Source organism: Eutrigla gurnardus, assembly GCF_963514095.1.
Source record: "Eutrigla gurnardus genome assembly, chromosome: 13".
Taxonomy (NCBI): domain Eukaryota; kingdom Metazoa; phylum Chordata; class Actinopteri; order Perciformes; family Triglidae; genus Eutrigla; species Eutrigla gurnardus.
The window spans coordinates 15,587,448-15,611,813 of NC_139936.1; the positions used below are offsets into that span (position 1 = coordinate 15,587,448).

Here is a 24,366-nt window from a genome sequence, read left to right on the forward strand (position 1 = left end):
ACAAATGCAGCTGTTTGATAAAACATCTGCTTTAGTCGCCCTTTGCTCCGCATCTGCAGCATTTAGAGGAATCCGGCCACCCTGTTTTATGATCCTTTGTATGCCAGCAGCAGAAGCAAAGAAGAAAACCGGTCGCGTCCACAGAGAGGTGTGTGTATATTAGAACGCACCCCCAAAATGGTCGCATCTACAGAGAGGTGTGTGTAGTTTAGAACGCACCCCCAAACCCATGTGTTACGTTTCCATAGTCACGTCACCTCGGCTCCACCATGTTGTAGGAAATCCACCGCTGCTCCCCGCCGTCGCTGCTCGCTGTCAGATTAGGGTCTAATCCGGGGAGGAGGAGGAGGATACGCGGTCAAGACGCCGTCTCGCATCTCGGAAGGACTCTTGCTCTAAGTAAACGAGTATTTAATGTATTTTCTCCGACAATAAACAGCCTGCACGAAGAAGATGAAACGCCAGTTTTTGCCGATTTGCCAATACGTTAAAATGTTAGCTGGCTAACTAGCTGGAAAAGAGAGTAACTAAATCGGATTACCTGACAACCGCAGCCTCCCTCTAGGTAACGTCCAGGTATTATTCCTACTTGACAACTATAACACAGCCACTGTTATTGTTCTCTCTCCTGTTTATTACATTTTTTCTGGGTCAACATTTCTACTTTGTGCTGTAATTGTTCTCCAGCAGTTAATGTCGTTGCGAGCTAGCTAGGTAATTAGCCTGTCGCGAGCCGCGGGGCTTCTCTCGCGAGCTAATCTTCGCCGTTTTGTTTTGAAAGAGCAAGAAAAAAAACGAAACAAAAAAACGTTCACCATCATTAGTTCCCCCGAAACACAAGAGTTGAGGACGGAGCCGACGGCCGGGCGGATGTGCTAGCTTGTCTCCGGGCCAGCTGGCGAAGGGAGGGAGAGCTGTACGAGATTTTATCCCCCAGAAATTAGCCTTCAGACGGAGCAAAGATGTCGGGAAAGGATAAAGACAAAGACAAACAGGAGAAACAGTCCACGACGGAGCGGCTGGTGAAGGGTGAGTAACATTGATTTGACATCTTACATCAGTTGACTGAAAACCACCTGTAGCTTGTGGAGCGACTTTGCGTAAAAACCCTTTACCTGTCAACAAGGCCAGGTGTGTTTTTCTTGCAGAAGTAGTCATATACTGATATGACACAAAGGTTGTATGTATACTAATGATCCAGCGCCTTTGTGTCCCTCGGGGCTTCTGGTCCTTTTTACCAGGAGATGCTGAGACTGGGGGCTGAATCAACATTTTTTTTCTATGGATAGAACTTCATAAAAGTCTCCATCTCCATTAATTATAAAAATTATACACTGCAGCATTAGAAACCAAAGGCGTCACCCTATATATTGGTGGCCTGATCTCCTTGACATTTAGAGTGGATGAAGTCTAAATTCGGGGAGTCGTTTCTCTCACTAGTGGGAACATCCAAAGTCTGCTCAGGTTACCAGCAGGCAAGATGGATTCCTTCACGCTGAGGTTGTCCTGCCTTGGGCAGACGGGACAACATTTGTTTTGTCTGCCCAAGACGGGACGGATGGGGGGGGGGGGGGGGGGGGGAAGCCAAGTCTGAGGTCGCTCCCCAGGAGAGAGAACCCAACCCCTAAAACCACCACCACCAAAGCAGCCCACATCCCTGTCTGTCTACAAGGGCACTGGGAGAGTGTCCTTCCAGCAGGACTGGAATGCTGAAGTGTGAGCCAGTAGGGAGAGGGTGAGTTAATTGTGGAAAGAATCTCCCCAGCGATGTTCCCAACATGGCCAGTCACCAGGCGGAGGGAGAGAATAGGACCAACGTGACAAGAAGAAGAGAGAGAGAAGACGCCCCCCCCCCCACCCCAAAAAAAAATACAAATTCACAATTGTTTTATTATTTAATTCAGGACACAATGCAAGGTCCATGGTACAGTAAAAAGTACATACAGAAATATAGTAATTAACATATAGTACAATTAATATAAATAAAGAACAAAAGGTCAACAACCTTTACCTATACAAACAGGAGCACTGATGTCTCCACAGTCTAGAAGAGAACTTGACAGAGCTTCAGGCTGGGCTAATGCCAGCATAACGACTGACATATTAATCCTGTATTAAAAAAGTCACTGTGTGTGTGTGTGTGTGTGTGTGTGTGTGTGTGTGTGTGTGTGCTGACTAGGGGTGTGTATCTTTGGCTTCACTTCGATTCTATTAACGATTATAGTTGACGATTCGATTCAAGGACATTTTTTTTGTTTGACGATTCGATTCGATTCTGTTAACCATGATTCGATTCAGAAACTTTTAACCAAAATTCTATATCCATGAAATAAACATGCAATAATGCGAGTGAGACTAGCTGTATTCTTCTGAAAGGTGAAAAAATAAACAGACAAGAGAATTGCTTATTAAACATTCAAACACATTCTATAAAAAAAGTAGTCCTGCATAATATTTTATGCTCAATACAAAAATGTAATTAAACATTACTCAGTAATTTTGAACATTTTTCAATAGATGCTGGCAGGGGAGAGAGTGTCTTAAAAGTATATAAAAGTCATAATTAAGAATTGCGATTCATAAGATTTAATGCATTTATATCAATTATTGGTGAAGCCAAAGCGATTCATTCTATTTATTTATTTTAGCAGATCGAGTTAGTTGAATCGGTAGGACTTACAATCGAGTCATCGATGCATCGCATGAATCGTTACACCACTAGTGCAGACGTATAGTCCCAGTGATGTTCCCAGTGTAACTGGTGGGTGTGAAAGGGCTTAACTGGTAGACCTATAAGACTAATGCAGCTCCGGTTATATAAGTCAGCAGTTAAGCTCATTCACAGCTGAGTGTTGCAGTCGAACTGGAACCTCAATCACTTTGTCATTTCCTCAGATGTTTTCTCCTCTGTGTGCCGCCCTCCTGTAGACTTAGAGCTGTGTGCTGCAACATTTTGCTTACAGAAATCTGTTGCAATTTTTGATACAAATTTAAGTGGATTGTTGCTGTGTGTCAAACCGGTTTTACTCTTTGTCTGAAATAAAATCAAAGAGCAGCCCGGGGGGGCATACGAGTGGCTGTTACTGCACATTTGACTACCAGAGGTGGCGAATAAACCCAAGGCCTGGCTATTTAGCTTGCGGAGGTAATACATTCACTGATAATTTCAGCAATCTGAAGTGGAATTCAAAATTCATCCGACCACAGTCTGCCTCATTCATCTCTGCCCAGCCGCAGCTTTTGTAATTCAATCCTCTTCTATTGTGTCGATTTTGAAACAATGGCAAACATATTCCAGCCCGTGGCTCGTATCACTCTCCAAAACATTATCCTCGGTGGACAGAACGCTGGAGAGTCGTGTCTTTTGTTTCTTCGGTCGTTTGTTGTCAAGCCAGACAGTGTGGGTGTTGGTACAGTCGCCCGATGTGTGTCTGTTGTTTTGTTTTTTTTGTGAAGAGTTCATCAAACATTAATGCTAATTAGGCCGGGCTGTTTCTAATAAGGAGCCAGTCTCAGGGCGGTGGTGGCACCTTATTCTTCTTTGTGATTCGCGTCCGCAGCGTTTGCTTTCTTTCACCTCACAGTGTGCAGTCTGTTTGGACTGAGTGAAGCCGTTTACTGGCAACCACAGATTCATTTTCTATCTGTGTTTGAACAGATGGGTCCCACCTTGATTTGCACACGCAAACCTGCACACAATTTATAGTTGTTATGATTGGGAGGGGAGGCAGGGGAGCTCGTTCCCGTTGAGTTGGAAGTTGAGCTTTTATTCAGCTATTATTGTCCAGCATGGCTAATTACTGCAAGCCTCCAAAAACGCTCGTAAATGTTTGTTCAGCCCCGAAAAACATTTCACAGCCTGGTTATCTCAGCCTATTATACATCCATTTCTGTGGCATGACATTTCCACAGAGTCTTGCTTAGTTCAAATGGGAGTCTTTCTTCAGTGTGACGAGGCTTTTAAGTAAACAGCCCCTGAATCTGGAAGCCCTTGCTAATAGAGGCTTTACCTAATCCGTTCTTAAGGCGCGTACCTCAGCTTACAGCTCTCTTCGCGGCTGTGCCTCGTAGGCCCGGGAGCACTTACTGTTTATTTATACCACACTGGTCAACGCATGACGGCCTGTCCTCAGCACCGGCTATCCCAGTTGGATCCGTGTCTCCAGCTCCTTCACAGAGCGCTGCAGGAACCAGTCCTTAAACATTTGAATGAGTCAGCATTTTATGCACTTTGGGTATCCTCGCCCCGAGAACAATGGGTTTTTTTTCTTTAATGGGTTATTAGTTAGATGTCTGAAATAAGGTCTGTGGTTAACACGATCTGAAGAGATTTTAACAACATACATCATTAAAATCCCACTCCTGAATTTTGCTTTTACATGTCATAAAAAAAAAAAAAGTTGCTAACGGCTAAATTATTCTGCTAAACGTCTTCACCCCAAACACTCGCCTGCCTCTAGCTTTGTGGTGGTGACGTGAAGTCATGAGACCATTATTTAGTTTTTTTTTATAGACTAACATTAGCTTTTTAGTTCTGCTGATTGCGTCACTCTTCAGAAATCATAAAAGTTCATTAGTGAAGGTTATCATGTAGGAATGTTTGTTTGACACAGAGCTCATTTTCTGCAATAATCCAAAATAAACCATCAGCATGTTCCTTAAGTCCAGACTGAGACAAAATCGTGAGTGAGAAATGCGTCAGGCTACCTCTGCACTCCGCATCGCTGATTAACAAAAAACCTCCTTAATGCTTTTTTCATGTTACACTTTGATTTGCTCTGTGTGGGCTGTGATAACATTCTCAGAAAGCCTCCCTTCTCTCCTCTTCTTGTTCATCGCCACCAGCACAACTTATCGCACAAAGAGTGCTGATTTCCACACGATGATACAAGTATTTATGTGATATTTGATGGCACGCATTGTCCCGTTTACTGACCCGTGGGTGGATTTTTGATGATATCAGTCCGGGATGAAACCTTCAATTCAACTGTGGAACTGTGAGAAGGTTTTCTGTCATTTCTAATACTCGGTGTATCTCCAGTTTTCTACATAACGCTACCTGACCAGCTTTGCACCGTTCTCAAATGGCACCATGATGTATTTGTAGTGTGCCTGGCCCGTTATGAGCAATACCAGCTGTAATCTCTTTTACCTTGCGTGTGCTGGAAGCGAGTGAGCTTGGATCATACACTACTATTGTTTTGAACATGTGCAGCTTAGTCGGGCTGCTCCTGCAGTTTTATGAACCGATGAAGTCGCTGCCCATGTTACATTTCTAATCCGTGCTGTGGGAGTTGCAACTTTTCCTACATCAACAGATGATATAATTGACTACTCTAAATAAGGATTGAATTATGCTTACATATGTGTAATTATCCTATATTTAATTGTTTTTTAAATGTTTGCACTTGACTTATTTGCTCAGGTCTCAGCTTTGAATGCTTTGACTTTTCGTGATGACAGTAAAAGGGTTGTGTAGGTGGGAGAGAGAGAGAGACTTTTTACTGTCTGTCTCGTACATCTCTTCCATGACATTATCGTGTAGGTGTACGCGTCCCCTCCTCTAGTGCCAAGAACTTCAGTGGATGCAAATGTCACCTCTCCTGATTACAGTTTAAGCAAAATCAGCCTGACATGTATAGCATTTCTTTGAGGGGTCATAAATTAATTTATGTTACTGATTTTTCTTGCATACATCCACTTCATCTAATTGTCCCTTGAATGCATTTAAAATGTTACCGTATTATTTACTCTTAGCGTCTCCAAATGCTTGCAAAAAAATCTAAATGCAATCAAGCAACTGACCCTAATAGGTGTTGTTACATTTTGTCCTTCAACAGCTGTGCCATACCCTCCACAACACAAGCTGACCGTGAAAGAGCTTTTTGAAACTGGCAAGCCCAACGCCGAGCTGCTCCGCAACCACCTCGTCAAAGAAGGCCGGGTGGAAGAGGACGTGGCTCTAAAAATTATCAACGATGGGGCCAACATCCTCCGCCAAGAGAAGTGTATGCTGGAAGTGGACGCGCCTATAACAGGTAGGCTGGCAGACGCTTGACTCCAAAAGTATAAACACGACACATAACGTATGAAATCTCCCATGCAGTTTGGTTCAAAATAGATTTTCCCAGCAAGTTGCTTGAAGGAGCAACTATTGTATACATAATTAAGTGTATTAATTAATTACTATGTTGAAGCTCACATGAACATCGACCGTGAGCAAGCTGTACCCAGCATGCTGTTTGGCGCTGTAACGGTTAATATTATAGTGAGTGATGGAGAACAAGCTGTACCCAGCGCACCATCAGACAGACAGACAGAAAGAAGCTTCCCCTGTTTTAGTTAGAAGCCAAGGCAGCAGAGAGAGTGTAGTGAACAGTAACCAATACAGCTCCAACCTGGGCTTCATTCCATTGCACCACTGTTTGTCTGCGCCTGCAGCTGGTGTATACCCCGTTCTGTGCCAGATCGAAGGGGCCCTGTAGGTCGTCGGGGTCAACTCTGTCATCAGTCAGCTCTCAAATAAATATCGGCTGCTCCCTCTGAGCTGACCTCTGCATGGCCTCAGATCAAACCAGCTCCCAAGAAAATACCATCTTTTGTTCATGAGATTTTCTCACATATAACTAACTCACCTTCTCCCAACACGTGAAAAGTCATGTAGCATGAAGTGTGAAATTCAACAGGCAATTGAAATGAATTTTAAATGAATGTTGTCATGTGGTGGACAGGAGAATGTCCCTAACCATGTATCAAAGTCCTTCTATGGTTATATGGTTGATTAAAAAAAAAAAGTCAAGGCTACCTTTACAGGAGACGCTAATTGTTGTCACACAACCATGAATCCTTCACTCAAATGCCCCCATCTGCACATATCTAACACCAATGTTGGCATTTCAGTGTTTCCCACAGAATCAGATTCTATTTGTGGTGGTAGCCTCCCGGGGGGCACCCGCACACGCTTTCTTAAACCAATTATTACATAATACCACTGTATATTTTAATTGGCAAGTACTTTGTGAAGTAACTGAACAATATATACAGCTCCATTGCTTTGTGTCATAAGTGAAAAACATATACAGTGAGTGCTCCATTGCTACACTTTAAGTGACTGCTCCACAGCCTACTTGTAGCAAAGTTTGATTTTATTTGGGAATTCAGCCAGCGATCTTCTCTGTGGGGAAAACAATCCTTCCTGCGCATGAGCATTAAGCGTGCATGGAGAGGAGGGGTTATTCACAGACGGGTCAGAGAGAGAGTGAGACAGAGCGAAAGCGGGGGGAGGGGCTGATGTGCTGCGTGCAGCTCTACAATTAAATACGATTTAACCCATTTTAAATAGTTAGGAAAGAATAAAATCAATATGTAGCGGTCATTGTTGATATTCTGTATGGGAAACACTGCATTATAAAAGAACTAAAACTGCCACTATTATTATTTGTATGTATGTTTGCCTGCTAGTCGTCATTACATGAGCAATTAACATCAGTGTGTGTGTGTGTGTGTGTGTTTACAGTATGTGGTGATGTCCACGGACAATTCTTTGACCTTATGAAGTTGTTTGAAGTGGGAGGATCCCCCAGTAACACACGGTATCTCTTCCTCGGCGACTACGTCGATCGAGGATACTTCAGTATTGAGGTAAGTCGTTACATTACAGGTCATTCATTTGTAAGTGGTTATTTTATTTAGATCATTTAAACAAACTGTTGCATTGTGTAGATAGTAGTTAACGTTATTATAAGGTTAAAAAATAAAATAATTTGAAATATGTTGAGTTAAAATATGAGTTTCCTTTTCAAAAATCACATGTCTTCCCTCTGTTGTCTTGAGAATGGTAAGATATTTTCTGGGGATATAATAATGCACAATATTCACAGTTTCATTTGATTTTGTCAGCGTTGTCTCATTCTTATTGGTGTGTGATGTCTCTATTTTGACATTAAGCTCCAGGTTTAAACTGTCCTTCTCTCATTTGGTCGGATCATAATGTCACCTGACCTCTTGGTGTGTTGTTGGCTTCTGACTCTGCTGCTCCTATCTAAGTGTATTGCATGTGAAGTCTTCGCATCCTTGGATCGTTGGTTCACAGCATTTCTGCCGGTTGTTAGGCCTGCTGGCGAGTATCTTTTAATGCTGGCTGGCGGTTTCTTTAGTTTTGGACAGATTGTGGAAATTGAGAATTTAAAAAGCTATAACACGTTGAACCTCCGATCCTTCGATTGGAGGACAACTCGCTCCACCTCTGAGTCAAAGATATGAAATAGAGGCAGGATATTTTCCAGTTTAACTATACATTTGGGGGTTTGCCCTCCTATCCCCTACATCTCCTCTACTGTGTTTCACTGGAGGTGTTTGAGGGAGCAGAGAGAAGCATTCAAGTGATCGACAGTCGCCGACCTCAATGCCCTCGCTACCAGTATTAGCTGCTCTGTTTCAATGACGTTAGCCTGAAAAAACGGATATGCAGGCTGAAATGTAATCGTGGTGCTCTGTCAGGGGAAACCAAGTGAGAGTAGAAGTGCTACGAAGAAGCAGCTTGGCTAAGATATGCAGTGTAAAAAATGCCATTGGCTTAGACTCGTGGCTGGTGGTCACTTAGCTGTGCTTGCAGTACACAGACATATATAATAAGATAATGTCAAACTAAACTGGGTGGTGGTCTGTCTCATGTTGAGTCTCCGGACGGTTAAGATGGGGGATCAGAATAGCTTCTAAAATGTAAAGCTCACTGCAGCGCTGCTCTGAGGATCTTACTTTACAGTGCCAAATGAGTGTGAAATTCTATGTTGATGACAACTTCAAAGGGCGCAGTTCATACATGCTTGTTAGACGGTTAAAAATAAGACAGAGGAATCGGAGTGCTCTGGTCTGTTTGCACACAGTGAAACTGCAGCACCCTTATTTAGGCTCCTGGTCCGAGGGCGGCGGCTGTAGTCACCTTGGATGCATAGCAGTTACAATGGAGACCCAGTGATCAGAGTGGCCATAGAAAACACTTCTGCTGTGTAACCCGCACCTGTGCTGTCGGGCTTTATGGTAGTCCTAAGTGTACGTTGTTATATTTTTGCATTTATAGTCATACTTTCACAATGGCTTGTGAACTTTAGGTTAAAAAAAAATCGCCGTTAAAGAGTATGGCTTTTAGCATCAGATGTTAGACACGAGAATTAAAAAGTCTTGTAATAAAAATATTCTGTAAGTTGCTGAATTCACATAACTGTGTCAGCGTTGATGCTGACTCAGTATTTGTGAACAATCTCAAGTTGTCGCTGTTGTTCAGGACTCAATCTGAGTTTACAGGTCTTAGTAAATTCTACTATGTTTGCTAAAAAAAGTCATTTGAAGTCTGATCAGCTGCCTCAACTGGTTTTGCACTCAAGTGGGAAAATCTGGGGTTGTAGAGTAGGGAAATGTGTTGTATATGTATGTATGTATTGTATGAGTGCTATGTTTTGGTGTGACCACTACAGAAGGTTCTCATTTAGAACATGTGACGTTGTCTTGTCAGTCAGTCCTCTTTAATCTGTTGCTGTTAAGTCAGTTATTTGTTTCTAACCTCCCGATACTAGTACTAAAATGCTGCAATGCCTTTGTGTGTATGTGTAAAGGCGAGGGTGGATGGATGAGTGGGTCGTGTGACAGTCAGTATGCTAACATTTTGACCACGGGGGCTTCTGATGGCCACCGGCTACTACAGAGGTGGGTGAAATGTCACAGATGAAAGGAGTGGCCTGAAAGAGCATAGGGAATGATGGGCTGATGCCGAGTTAGGGTTTGTCTCCACACTGGGGACCTTAAAAGATCGGTAATAGGCTGACCCACTGCTGTTGAAGCTGCTGATGATCAGAGTGTACATCCTGCTGTCAACACTGTGTCAGAACTAACACGGAGCAACTCATTACAAGCAATGGAGCAACACACACTGTGTTTATATGCAGTTAAGCAATTATGCTAAAAGCCAAGGTTTTGGACAGATGGTCAAATAAAATGTGATAAAATAATATTTGATTGGCTCAATTTAGTGAAGCTTTTGCAGTATTAACTGGCGTGGGTTAGCCTTTTGTAAAAGCTCAGTCATAATGGGCGATATGGAAGAGTCTGTATGAAATATATGGGTAACTCTTTCCTAGTATCAGAGGAAGCAGCTTTGCCTGATTTGCCGACATCACCACAAAACAAAAGATGCCAAACGAGCTATTCTTCCTCCTCTCTGTCGCCAGCAGAGCTGAAGATGCTCCACATTTCAAAGGAACGCCCCTGAGCTCACTTCACTAACGCATAAGACAGATATAGGAAAATGGATATCAGGATGTGGTTACCATGGTAACATAAAGGATCACTGCAGCTTCTTGAAGTACCTTTGCAGGGGCCACATTTTCAGAAAGCTAAGGGGACCGGGGGGGGGCCTGATGTTTTCCATCACCCACTCGACTCCTTTCTGACCTCATGAATGAACACCTTTTTGTCTTTTCTGCTACTTTGTGTTTCTGGTTCCAATTTCTGACCTACTCTTCAGATATTTCACATATTTTTCTTCAAAACATCGGATAGTAAAGATCTATGCTTATTAACCTGGGTGCCTGGTCATGTTTTAAAAAAGGCGGGGGAAAGAAATATTGTAATTTAAAACAATTTCCTGCGATTATACACCAGCTAAATGTTTGAAGAAACAGCCACATGCACTCGTCTTGGTGAGTTGGATTGAGGCTGCTATGAAAACCAAGTACGCATCAGGAACGGTGTATCGACAGAAAGTTTCTGAGTGACGGAGACGGAGAGCGTGCACGTAACCATAGTAACACACTGTCACTCCTGCATGAGGGGAGGGAGAGACACTGGCTGAGATAACTCCAATTCGCATGCATGACAATGAATTTCAATATAATAGATTTGTGTATATCTCTCACTTTCACCCTCATGGTCTAAATAACGTAGCGATGTGTTGTGCCGCTCCGCCTCATCTGTTGGCGCCATATTGTTCTGCATCTATGATCCGTCTGTCAGGGTGACGGCTGCACGGTGCTGCTCTGACTCGACTGCATGCATAGATGAAGAAAAACCTTTTTTCCTGCTACGTTATCAGTTATGTATTTGTGTGTCACTGCGCGAGAAAACAAAGAATGTATTGTGATAAAATGTCCGTTGTGGGATTTTTTTTCTTTCTGGTTTTAAATTGTATTTATTCATAAACTGAACTGATTGGCCTGACTGGGTCCACCATAGACATACTGTCTTGGATCACAGGGATGGACTAACTCTCCAAACCCCGGCCTCGGCCCCTAAACACACCAGGCACAGGCTGAAGTGTGTGTGTTCGCACATGTGTCTGCGTTTAAGGTGAAGGTAGCCAATGTTCAGGTCTGCCACACAAAGCTTAGTGCCATTTCCTTTGTCTGCCTCCCCCACTCCAGCCGCGATCACACAATGGCTGGCTAAGAGAGAGCAGAGGGCTCTCATTAAAACCCATGTCAGCCTCCAGCCACTCCAAGCCGTGTCCCTTTCTCTGCCTCCGCACAGAAGAGATCAAGTCACACAGGCGGCACCTGCACTTCACAGTTCACACTTCTCCCATATAATGGAGGTGCAGAAGACGAGCTAGTCCTGCTCCCCAATTCCCTTTTCTTTTTGTACACTGTCACTTGAACACACACCTGCTGACTCACTTACCTTGGCATCTTGTTCCGGAGACTTAATAGCAGGCCGTGGTTGGTGCATGTTAAAATAGCGGGCTGAGAGTGACAGGTGGCAAGTAATTGAGCTGTGCTTTATCTGAGCAGTGAAGAGAAAGCCAGTTCATTTGGATTGTAAATGCCGGTCTGTTTTTTTCATTAGAGCTTCTCAGATGAAAAAAGTTGTAACGCAGTGAGTCTTGCTGTCAATTGTGGGTCTTAGAAAGAAAAGCAGAAGGTTAGACTTTTAAATAATTTTCCATCAGTGCATTTGTGAATGCAAAGCACAACTGGCAGAGTTAGCTAATGTATCTTGAACTGTTTGAAAAATATATCTAATTGTGATTATTTTCAACTGGTATTGCAATATGATTTGGGATATTTGTGGGAAATATAATTTAGACCTTATTAATATTTTTATGTAAAGACATTATGGTGTTGTTTTTGTAGGGATCTGTACAAAACAAAGATGTTGTCTTGCAGAAAATTGCAGTAGTTTCAATTACATTTTGATTGATGGTGCGTCCCTAGATCTAGGTCACTGATGGCCTGAAACACAGACAAATGAAGCAGAGCCAAGTGGGAGTGTGTTGTTTCTTTTATTTGAAGAAGTTCAAATAACTGCAGTAAAACCAGTTACTAACAATGTTCTGCAATGATGTGCAACAACAAATACAACCTGCATGCGGTGAGGAAGAGAGCGTTTTCAATATCTGATTCAAAGGCTGAAAGCAAATAATACAAGCACTTCCACAGCTTCCACTTTCAAGGTCTGCGCAGAATCGTCAGCACACATCTGTGACTTTTCCTTCTCTTCCCTCTCTTTCTCTCTCTCTCTTGCTGTCCGTCCTCCCAGTGCGTTCTCTACCTCTGGTCGCTCAAGATCAATCACCCCAACACACTCTTCCTCCTGCGTGGGAACCACGAGTGCCGACACCTCACAGAGTACTTCACCTTCAAACAGGAATGTAAGTGCAGTGCTTCTTCCAGCCATATGAAGGCCGGACTAATGTGCTCATACGCCGTCTGCGCCACATCAGAGCGGACTGTATCAATCTGGTTTCAGATATCAAGGCGATGCCTGGGCATAAGGGTGTGGCATGTTGCTCACGGTGGAGGATTGCTCTTGCAGTCACCATTGATCATTGATCATCCTTTCCACAGGCAACCAGCACAAACGAGGAATTAAAAAACTCCCCCCCATAATAAAACTAGCTTCCCGTACTAGGACATTTGTTGTTTGTCAGGAAGTCCCGTCACACGATGTGGCACTTCATCACTATTGCACTATTACAGGCCTTTTTTCTTTTCACGTCGCAGACGATAAACTGCTGGAGCATGGAGAGCAGCCAGGCATGCTGTTGATGTGCAAATCTGAGTGTGTGTGTGCGTGTGTGTGTGTGTGTGTGTGTGTGTGTGTGTGAGTGAAACAAGTGTGGAGGGATTAGTATGCACACTCAGAAACAAAGACAGTTTGGCAGACAGCAAAGACAACCTTGCCAACTGCAAATAAATGTCACTCTCTACATCCCTACACACACACACACACACACACACACACACACACACACACACACACACACACACACACACACACACACACACACACACACACTGTATCATTACATACTGTATCATCACACAGTGTACAACCGTTGGTTTAAGTTGTGGTTATTTGGGGCGGGGTATAATACTTACAGAGTAAGTTATTACATTTTTTTGATAATGAAAGCACTCCAAAGTATGTGTGTAAACTAAATGAGCAGATGAGGTAGCAAGGGTGAGAACAAAAATAATAGATTCCTGGATGCATTGTAGGGTTTTTATTCTTGGAAGATTGGGTTCTTGAAACTCACTTTTTATTTGTTTATGGGGCGGTAGCTGCTGGCTCAATTGCCTCTATGTGGAGCCTTTTTGTCTAAACCACAGCAGGAAGACTGGATGTGATGAACCTTCATCAACTAGAGAGCTTCTGCTCCTCGAAATTAAGTTTAAATGAAACTGACGAACAGCGTTGTGCATCTTTCCCTCTCATGACGATTCAATATGCATCTCCATACACGATTAAAAACGCTTTAAAGTTAACCATTAAATCCGATACACTTTGATGTAGCACCGCTTTGATACAACGCCATTCAGCTCAGATCCGATCCTCTGTAACTTAAACCATAGCTATGATTCATGACGTGTCAAATATTTCCTGTACCGATATGGATCACTGCAGCTCATTGGCCACGGTTAACCTTTAAGACTGGTCTAGCTGCCTGTCTCACCCCTTGTACACACCGACACCTCACTCTCTCCGCTAGTACACACAGATAACACGTAATATGCTACGTATCTGTTCATGACAGATGTAGTGATTTTTGACCGATTCCTTATCCGTGTCTAAAACTCTAACGCTACAGTGTTGGATCATGTCATAGATTTGTCCATGAGATAAGCTCTTGTAGGTGAACATGATTGAACAAGGGATGTTGTAATAAGTTCATTTCATTTACAAAAGTGTGTGCTTTAGGCTGTGCTGTCTACAGACTTTTCTCTAGGACTTGAATGCAGCACTCACTTGGTACTCGAGCGCTGCCTCCAGTTCAATCGCTACCACCCACATTGTGCTGTCCTGGCTGTGGTCTGGCTGCTCGTGCCCTATAAGGCGTCGACTTCCTCCTGCCCTTGGAGACAATCATCTGCCCTCGAAGTCATCTGAACAAGCAGATGCCACTTATTCCCGTATTTTGCAGAATAACAGATTGTGAACCACATTTTTGCATTCACTGCAGGTAAAATTAAATACTCTGAACGGGTGTATGATGCCTGTATGGAGGCCTTTGACTGCCTGCCCCTCGCCGCCCTGCTTAACCAACAGTTCCTATGTGTGCATGGGGGGCTCTCACCGGAAATCAACTGCCTTGATGACATAAGGAAAGTAAGTGGCGCACACAGATTTTCTTTTCTTTCCTGAAATCAAATAAACTATCGGTTATATTAGCTTGGAATTGCTATTGCAGACCATTCATGTGTGTGCGTGTGTGTGTGTGTGTTTTATTCAACAGTTAGACAGGTTTAAAGAGCCTCCAGCGTTTGGGCCGATGTGCGACCTGATCTGGGCCGACCCCGGTGAAGACTACGGCAGTGAAAAGACAACTGAACACTTCAACCATAACTCCGTCAGAGGCTGCTCTTATTTTTTCAGGTATTGGAAAACATTACTGCCTTGAACTAGGTGAACTAATGTCTCAGAACAGATTCAAATGCAGCTCTTTCATTATTATATAATGCAATTATATGTTAATTATAATATACACAATAATGACATAATAATAAAAATAGAAAATAGGTCAGAGGATGAAGCTTCACTTTTTTTGTAGGTCGCACAGCTTTTTTTCAGACCAGGCTAACGGATAAAATCAGCTTCTTCAAAATAGGTTAACACAATAAATATGGCTTTTACAAAATAGGTCAACAGATGCAAACCGCTTGATCACAATTGGGAAAGAACAGTTGGTTGTTATGTGTAATACAACAGAATAGCACCTGCTCAGGCTGACGTGCCAACATATTTGCATCAGGAGGCATTTTCTTTTTACTCTTTTTACTTCCTTTATAGAAGCTGAACAATATACGCTGCAAAACCGGGTGTGATTTTGATATGAGAACATCTTGATTTGTTAACAGCTGGGCTGAGCACTGATCCTGATATGACAAGATATTGTGAGACAATGTTTTAGTCAAAGTCAACGGAATGACGTGGCGTGATCTGATATTTTCCACCGTAAATGTTACAAACTCGATTGATGCGTACGGATCATCATTGGAGTAGCTTTTCCTCGTTGGAGAGCTCTGAATGAAATGAAGGCAGACAAGGATGTGACAACACAACTCTCTAACAGGGTGGGATTTGTAAAATGCTGGTGCAGTGGCCGTTCTAACTGTGAACCGGTCTGTCTTTCTCGTTGTCTTTCAGTTACTCGGCAGTCTGTGACTTTTTGGTGAATAATAACTTGCTGTCAGTAATAAGAGCCCATGAAGCCCAGGACGCAGGGTACGTAGGCTCACAGCTATCTGAATCATCTCAAACATACTGCAGTGTAAGAATGTGTTGATGAGTGTTTCTGTTTGCAGGTATCGGATGTACAGAAAAAGCCAGACCACAGGCTTCCCTTCATTAATCACAATCTTTTCAGCTCCAAATTACCTCGACGTCTACAACAACAAAGGTGTCTTTTCTGATTCTCTTCACTCTTGTTTTTCTTGTGTTTACCAGGCATCAGTCCCTAAAGCTCTTTCCTTCTGTCAATCCTAGCTGCTGTATTAAAATATGAGAACAACGTGATGAACATTCGACAATTTAACTGCTCCCCCCACCCCTACTGGTTGCCCAACTTTATGGATGTCTTCACGTGGTCTTTGCCTTTTGTTGGAGAGAAAGGTACATTTTAACTGAAAAAACAGCCCAAAATTAAGTCTCTGTTGAGTTGCCTGTAGGTCATTGACTTTGTGGTATATACCGACCGTAAACTAAAACATGTCTTTAAGATTCTACAGCGGCCTGTTGAACTTGAGGAAATAACAAAGATTAGATTTGGGACATTCAGCAGACATGAATTGCATATATCTCTATAGACAATTGTTTCTACTCCACAGTGACCGAGATGCTGGTGAATGTGCTGAACATTTGCTCTGACGATGAGCTCATGTCGGAGGGTGATGATCTATATGAAGGTAAGATTTCCAAACAAAAATGTTGTCGTAGTGAACATGATTCTCCCATGAATGTTTTGATCGGCATAAATTATTGTTCGTAGTAATAATATTTAATCCCCAGGTTTGAGTCTATATTCTTGGTACCGAAATCATGTTTGTCAGACAAGTGAAGGGGTTTTGTTTGTGTGAACGTTTAGAAATTTAAAGATGTATGTCAGCACTGACTATAGGTAACCGGTTGCTTCTGTGTAAAAGTACATAGATATACACTTTAGTAGATAGAATATAAGATAGATGGAAAGAAAGAAAGAGAATGAATGAATGCCGGGAGCTGTACTTACATGTGAGGCAGTTTATACAGACATGCGATCGATGTCCTGCATGTGTGATGGAGACGAGGGAGTTCTGCTCCCCGGAATGCAGAAATGCATAATTAAACCCTTGTTTGATCATCCGTTCATTGTTTCTGCATAAGGCTATTATGTAGTTCATCTTAAGTAAGTGTGGAGAAAATCAATAGCAAAGGATGTAAACAGCAGTATTGAATCCTGAAGGGGGTTAACTCTCTTACCCTTACTTTCTGGACTCGTTCCAGGTGGAACCTCAGCGATGCGTAAGGAGGTCATCCGGAACAAGATTCGCGCTGTGGGGAAAATGGCCCGAGTCTTCGCAGTCCTCAGGTCTGAGCTGGTTTTTGATGCTTTCATAAATTGAATTGCAGGTCACTGTGGGACCAGGGAGACGGAGGGGTGTTGACTCGAGTCAGTAGAGTCTACAATGAAGTTGTGCTTTAAAACCCACAAATGTTACCCTGTTAGGATTAATGAGCTGGCACCAGATGAGTCACGATGCACGCAGACGCTATAATGACATTAGACATTATTCTGGATTAATGCCTGTGTGATGCTGCTGCAAGCGGGCGAGATTTTAAAGCAGCCTGTCGGTCAGAGCAATGCAACTGTGGCTTAATAATAATAATAATTCATATGACTTAAATAGCTCTTTTTAAGTACTCAAAGACGCTTAACATTAGATTAATTAATACTTAACATGTTTGACTTTGTTCCTTTGCAAGAGGAATATAATGTTATGTGTACATTTAAAAATGACTTATTTTCTAAACTAATGTATTACAGTTATTTTCTGCTCAGCAGAGGAGAAAACAATGCATAATATGAAAATTCAAGGGTGTTAACACAAATCTTGTATGCAATCCCAAAAAAAATATTGCTTCAGCTGCTAAAATTGACACAAAGTTGTCACTGACCCACTTACAGAACCGGGACACATGTAAGCAGTTTGGCTCGAGGCATTTAGAGCCGACGGCCACGCGGCATCAACACAGTGAGCCGGCGCAGGTTCGATATCCAGCGATGATTGAACTTGCGACCTCGTGGTTATGGAACCACCTCGTAACCAACAGGTGTGCGTGCGGCGCCCTTTTCTGTAATGTAACTTGTAACTGTGTGTGTGTGTGTGTGTGTGTGTGTCTTGTGTCTTTTTGTGGACTAGGGAGGAAAGTGAGAATGTGTTAACACTCAAAGGCCTCACCCCGACTGGAACTCTTCCGGTGGGAGTGTTGTCAGGGGGGAAGCAGACCTTGCAGACTGGTAAGTGTCTTTTTATACTCTCGGGGCTCGTTACCAAACATGTGATGTTGTTTCTTTATCTCGAAGAGTAAACTTACTATAAATGATTAAATGATTTTTCTGTAATGAATTGTTACAGATAAATCACTTTAGAAATATATGTAGAACGCTTTAGAATTGTAAACTCTGACTCAGTGGTACCAGACAGTAGAAATCAGGAATGTATGACATAATCTTAATCCCTGTAAATGTAGGACTTGTTTAAAAAAAAAAAATTTGCCATGGCAGGTGACCTCATATTTGTACCCATCACAGCCAACATTTAGCCAGTATTTGGCAGGTAGCAGGTGCTAATTTCATTCCCTGATACTTTGTTATTGCAAAGCAGTAACACTATTTGGAGCACGTTCTCCTGCATTGGCCAAACCCAAAGAGTCAGATGAGGATCACTAAAACTCACCAGTTAACACATTATGTATCACTTGTATAATTCGTAAGTGTAAAAACAAACAATTTCCCATTTTATGTGACTTTTTCTTGGCGGGAGCAGTAACTTGCGTCCGCCCTCGGCTGATGTTTTTACCTTTGAACAAGTCTTTATGCTAAGCTAAGCCAACCGACGTTTTCATTTTTTCATCAAATTCTACGTTCTAAAGCAAATTAATGTTTATGTGTTTGTTAGACTCTACTTTTAGCAGACGATGATCGGTAGACTTTCATGTAAAACGATGTTCATAGAGTTTGACATGACTGTACTCGCTAAATGAGATCCATACGAGGACACGACTGACACCTTAAAAGCCATTTAGTTTGTTTCTTATCCAATGCAAAGAACTTTCCAAAAGTAGATTTCCAGTGCAGACCATGTCTCTCACAGACTTTGAGAAACATTTCCCAGAAAACCCCGACATCCAGTTTAGGTAGACTAGTAGGACTTCCCAGTCCTGCTAGTCCCTTTAATGGGTTCTGGATCAATGACGACATGCCTGCCACAGGAAGCTCTGGCTCCAATTTGACTAGAGCCCCCGTTTTTCGGGCTCAGCTGCAGTCTGGCTGGTCGGGGAGGTCGGCTGTCACCTGGATGTGGCCGCTGACCCTCTGATCTAAAGGTCAGCGCCGGGCCTCGCCAGCCGAGAGGGCATGCTGGGAGTCCGCTTTGTCACACTGGAGGCTTACAGAAGTTACCTACTGAAGGAGAAACCACATGTCGGTGACCTTTTGGAGAATGTCATTGTCCATGTCCGAAACCCTGAGCCACAGATTTCAGATCAGTTAGGTCCGTTTGAACAAAGGGAGGGCGAGCGATTGTGTATTTTTGTCCGTGCTTCTCGATTGTTCACTTTTGGGGTTTTTTTCCACTTTTGAAGCTACAATTTAGCATCTGCAGGCCGTTATCTCAATACAGACCTCAATCATCATGAATGCAACAATATTTCACACAATCACACTTTTAATGAGACTACTCAGGTGTTCTGTTTACCTGCACAACCAATAAGAAGTGAATATGGCTTCTTTTGTAATCAAATATGAAGTATTTGTGAACCTTCAACACAAACGCCATGTTAAATCTCTTTACAGGCTCCTTCTCTCTTCCCACCCACAAACATGATTTGTTATTAGTTTTTTCTTTGTGCATCTTTGCCTCCATAATGACTGAGCCACATATATTTCTACGATTTTCCCCGGTTTATCACACCGTTGAGCGTTTGATATTGCTGTTGTATTTGCTGTCTCTTTGCTGACTCGTTTCTCCCCCCCCCCCTTCCTCAACTCTCTTTAAAATAGCTACAATTGAGGCAGCTAAAGCACAAGGTACGCATGACTGTCATCAAACCTTAAAGTCTTTTTGTGTGTGCGTTGTTCACCCAATAAACACAACCCCACCCTTAAAATATGCACCCTTTTCTTTTCTCAGCCCTGTTGTTGTTTTAGTGTCCCCACTGTTTTTAAAACGTCCTTTATTGTTTTACTATATATCACTTTATTGCTGGTTGCTCTTGCATTGTCGGTGTCTGTTGGATCACACTGATTTCATCACTGTTAAATTTGATGAAGCTCTTTTCAAAACTGGGTGGCAGTCGGGCAATAAAATAATCAGAGATAAGATATGAAAAGATGAAGCTTTAAAATCTTTTCACCAACCTTAGTTGAACCAGGCTCGAGTCCGTGCTACAACGAGGCTAGCTACATGCAGGGGGGTCGGGTTTAGGACCTGGCTTTTTCCTGGTTGACGAGGATTTCCCTGCCGGGGTCAGATGGTCTTGCCCAGTGTGACTCCCCACACAGAGAAAAGCTCACTAAGACCCGGCTAAGATAAGACCGGGGACATCCCTGCCTGGGACATTTCAGATGCTAATCCTGTTACACCATATGGCCGCTGCTCCGCTGTCTGATAGCAGTCAGTGCTTCAACAGGCCTCAGCCACAAGAATCACTTATTTAATCAAAAACATAACATGTAAAACATCATGAAAACATCATCAGATACTACAGTTTAGCTAAACTATAGTTTAACTATAGTTTAACCTGGAAGGCAGAGCAGAGGGCTGGTGTGTTCAGGCAACTTAAAGCAGTGGTTTCCAACCTTCCTGATACGATTGAATTGTCAGTGATTAGGTTTGCATTCATACTACCACCACTTTAAGCCAATCATTACTTTTTTACTAATGTTAACCATTTATCTGTTGCTTTTAGCTAATTACTATAAATGTTTGTCCATTCATGGCTAATTGTTTTCTACTGTTTAATTATATACATTCAGCCAACTATTTCCACTGTTTAATTATTAATATTAGCTATCCATCTCAACTTTTATTTGTTACTTTACCCAATTATTTTAACATATTACGCATTACTTTTAGCTTTTCAACAGTTTGATAATAACGTTTAGCTACTTAGTTTAATAATTTATTACTTTTAGCTAGATCACTTTTGGCAAATTATTTTAGCTGAGACTGATTTCAACCCTTTTTACCTTTTCCTGCACCTGCATTCTTTTCAAAGTAGTTGAGCCTCTGGTTGGGAATCACTGCTTTATTCAAACAAGCACCAGTGCTTCATTGTCACAGACATCTGGTTGTGCAAGAGTTCCCTCGATGACGATTGTTTCTTTGGCTGCGAATCCACCTATTGATCCTTAAATTTGATGATTGAAATGATTGAAGAGTATATCTGAACGGTCCCTTACGAGTTTGTTTTTCCATTTGCACACGTTTTCCGACCGGTTTCCTCGGCTGTTTCGGGACGTGACCGTAAGTCTACAAAATTAGGTGTTTTATTGTTCATGTGAGTCGTGGTTCACCCGTGCATGTGTTGTACCACTGATCATCTGTGTTAGGCTGACACTGTGTGTTGTGCTTATTAAATTCCACAAGGAATCCCTTTTGATTAAAAAAACCCACACACATATATATCAACTATATATATATATATATATATATATATATATATATATATATATATACACATAAACAGGAGTAGGGGTTTCCAAAGGTTTCCAGCCTCTGATCATTTCCTCTTTAATGTCTCTTCAGCCATTCAAGGCTTTTCTCCCACGAGGAAGATTCGTAACTTTGAGGAGGCTCGCGGTCTTGACAGGATAAATGAGAGGATGCCGCCGCGCAAAGATGGCCAGCAGCCCGACGGCACCACGATCAACGCCAACACGCCCAACAAGAATGGCACTGACGGATAAGAAACACCACTGTCCCAGCTTCACACAACCCACATCCCCTGACTCATAGCCCTCTCTCTCTCTCTCTCTCTCTCTCTCTCTCTCTCTCTCTCTCTCTCCCCCCCCCCCCCCCCCCCCCTGCTGAAACTGCCTGTCCATGTTCTGCTTGCCCGCTTATGGTCGGTAAAAGGAAGCAGACACATTGGTAGATAAAAACAAAAGGAGGCCACAGCCCTCGGCAACAGCGTGTTATCTTGGGAAAAAGTATTTATTAAATATATTCAATATATTGTTTAATAGCAACAAATCATTCAATGAAGACACTTTTGCTCAAATGGATACTGTACACTGAAGTCCTAACTTATACATGTCAAAATTTTAAAAAAGAGAAAAAAAAGATAATTTTATAAATTTGAGTTGATACAGATAGATGCAGCTTTTGTTTGAGTCACAATATGTTTTTTTTTAATTCTTTTTAGGCTTTTGTTTGGTAAGGGATCATTTGAAGTACAAATGTTGCCTCGTTTGGATCTTGCAAAGCATTTTTTGGCTATTCTTCTACATACAGTTTCTACGTCCAGTTTCTACAGTGCAGTGTTTGCTTCTATGTGTCAGTTGGAAGATAAATAATGTTTGTATTTAGTATTTAGAGGCGAAATAAGAATAAGGGAAGTAAATTATATCAGATCAACTATTACAAATTCATATTTTATACTTGAAGCAGAAATTTATTGAAGATATATTTATAAATTTTCCACAGAACTTTGATGAACCCCCAAAGATGTTGAATGGATTTTTTTGTTCACTTCTAGATTACTAGTCATTTCTTCCTGTATTTTAATCGGTGGATGAATCATTCATAAATGCTTCTATAAATGCTTCGGGTTGATGCTCTGTGTGCAATGATAGTTGCTGCTGCTGGATGTTCTGTGCTGTTACGACTTGTGTTCGCTCGATGGCAACGAGGATGTTCTCTCGGCTCGGCATGGGAGGATATGAACATTTATAATTTAAAAAAAATCTAAATTAATCTATAATGGCAGTAAGCATATTGTCCCATCCCTGCTCTCCACTAAACCAAACACAACAAAGGGATGTACGGTATAGCATGTTTTATTCTGTCACCACAACCCGACCAGGCCTGCACTCGGCTGGAAGCACTTCTTCCTCTTGGCAACGAAGTGGAGCCGACCTCTCTGTTCTGCAGCGCTGCGCATGAAGATTACGAGAAACCAACTGACAAAAAGGACAATTTCTTTTTCTCTTCAGTTGTCAATTTGGACAAAAGACAACATTTTCGCAGAAAGCAGAAGACCTGCTGGCCATACTGTCTTCAAAACAGACTGGCGCTTGTTATTTCCTCGGAAATCTCAGTGTTTTTAAAAGAATTATAGCAGTTAAGTTTCTGTTTTATTGTCAAACACTAAAAAAAGAAGAAAAAAAGACATGGGGAGTGTTTATTTTATTTTATTTTTTTTTTGGGGGGGGGGGGGGGGGGTACTTTGTTTATAAAACTGTATCGGTGTCTCCATCTACTGTTGATTATACAGAATGCAGATGTTTTTTTGGATTGTGATCAGCGTGCACATCGAATGAGGGAAACCTGACAGTCATTGAAGTGACAGCTCCTTGTCGACACTGTGCATGGACACAATGGACCGAGTCGTCCCCCTCGGCAGGGTGATGCTCTAAATGGCTGTCTATCAGGGCCTAAGAGTACTGTAATCATCCCAACCATGGCTACGGTGTATCACTTTTACAGACCATTAACGCTTGCTGGTGTGTGGTTACGCTTTTCTGCTTCAAATGTATTCGGCTCCTTTTCACAGGCACTCCCATCCCTTTAAGACGTGCTTTTTACTCAGACAAACCACCAGCTCCACTGGTGCTGCGACACACTGACTGTAACTGTTGTCTCTCCGGTCACTCGAGGAAACATGGGAAACAACCTTTTAAGATTTCATATTCTCATGTGGATTTCTTTTTTTTTTTTTTTTAATTAGGCTTTTGCACTCATGTGCCATGCCACCTTGGCCACACATGTCAAGGTCTGTGTGTGTGCATGTGTGTGTGTGTGTGTGGTTGCGTGTGTGTGTGTGTGTGGTTGCGTGTGCGCGTGTGTGTGTGTGTGTATGGTGAACGGAATCAAGCCAGGAGACTTTCAAGATTAAAGTTTCAATGTCGGTATTTTAAACTTGATATCCTTAAATTTCCAAAGTATTGTTGTTACGTTGAGTAGACCTCTGAGAAAGCTTCCTAAAGATTAAGTAATTTTTGTTTTTAAGGTAAGGCTTTATTGGGTGAGCCATACAGTATACTGACCTCCTGTAAGGTCTTATTACATATCTCGCAGAATGTAAAAAAATATATAATTTTGTTCATTATGATCTTATAATAGCTGTAAAAAAAAAAGGGGTGAAAAAAAAACTGTACCGTATTTGTCATGCGAGGCCATGAAATCTTTTGCGTAGATGTATCACTTGAAAGAAAAGAATAAAATTAAAATACAGTGTTTTATTTGACTCGTCTTGGATGTGGGTTAATGTTATTTTACTGGATGACCGTTGCTATAGCAACAAACAACTGTGTCATGTAAAGATATAGACTGTCTCCCCGAGCAGAGAATGCTCTCCCTCTGTGTGTGTTGTAACCTGAACTTCTGTGTGACCAGTCGTGCATGTTAGTGCGTTGTCTGCGTGCTCATTGGCTAGCTGAGGAAGTCGTTGCTT

The 24,366-nt window shown here is 42.1% G+C and overlaps 2 protein-coding genes across 4 annotated transcripts in view; one reads left to right on the forward strand and one right to left on the reverse strand.

The window, feature by feature from the left end:
- Positions 1-296: 296 nt before the first annotated feature.
- On the forward strand, positions 297-24,159 carry ppp3cca (protein phosphatase 3, catalytic subunit, gamma isozyme, a). Of its 3 annotated transcripts, XM_084025596.1 has the most exons (15): positions 297-565; positions 825-1,029; positions 5,841-6,038; positions 7,517-7,641; positions 12,529-12,640; positions 14,453-14,598; positions 14,726-14,865; positions 15,637-15,714; positions 15,795-15,889; positions 15,976-16,101; positions 16,317-16,394; positions 16,972-17,056; positions 17,889-17,986; positions 19,751-19,777; positions 21,498-24,159. In XM_084025596.1, the coding sequence occupies exons 2-15, from the start codon at positions 963-965 to the stop codon at positions 21,656-21,658; spliced, it is 1,536 nt and encodes a 511-aa protein (XP_083881722.1). In that variant the 5' UTR covers positions 297-565; positions 825-962; the 3' UTR covers positions 21,659-24,159. The 3 variants fall into 3 exon arrangements, with proteins under 3 accessions (XP_083881722.1, XP_083881723.1, XP_083881724.1); XM_084025597.1 differs by having other exon boundaries at positions 298-1,029; positions 21,507-24,159; XM_084025598.1 differs by lacking the exon at positions 19,751-19,777 and having other exon boundaries at positions 298-1,029.
- LOC311023628 (amyloid-beta A4 precursor protein-binding family A member 1-like) overlaps positions 11,381-24,366 on the reverse strand; it is a 55,465-nt gene continuing 42,479 nt past the window's right edge. Inside the window, exon 15 of the transcript XR_014598225.1 lies at positions 11,381-11,390. The gene's annotated coding sequence lies outside the window, so the exon portion shown is untranslated. The remainder of the gene's footprint in view (positions 11,391-24,366) is intronic.

Excerpts from the sequence above, each read along its gene's own strand:
- ppp3cca (XM_084025596.1), top strand. The coding sequence starts at position 963 with ATGTCGGGAAAGGATAAAGACAAAGACAAACAGGAGAAACAGTCCACG. Across the intron at positions 14,866-15,636 it reads GGCTGCTCTTATTTTTTCAG|TTACTCGGCAGTCTGTGACT; the intron begins GTATTGGAAAAC and ends GTTGTCTTTCAG. Across the intron at positions 15,890-15,975 it reads CGACGTCTACAACAACAAAG|CTGCTGTATTAAAATATGAG; the intron begins GTGTCTTTTCTG and ends TGTCAATCCTAG.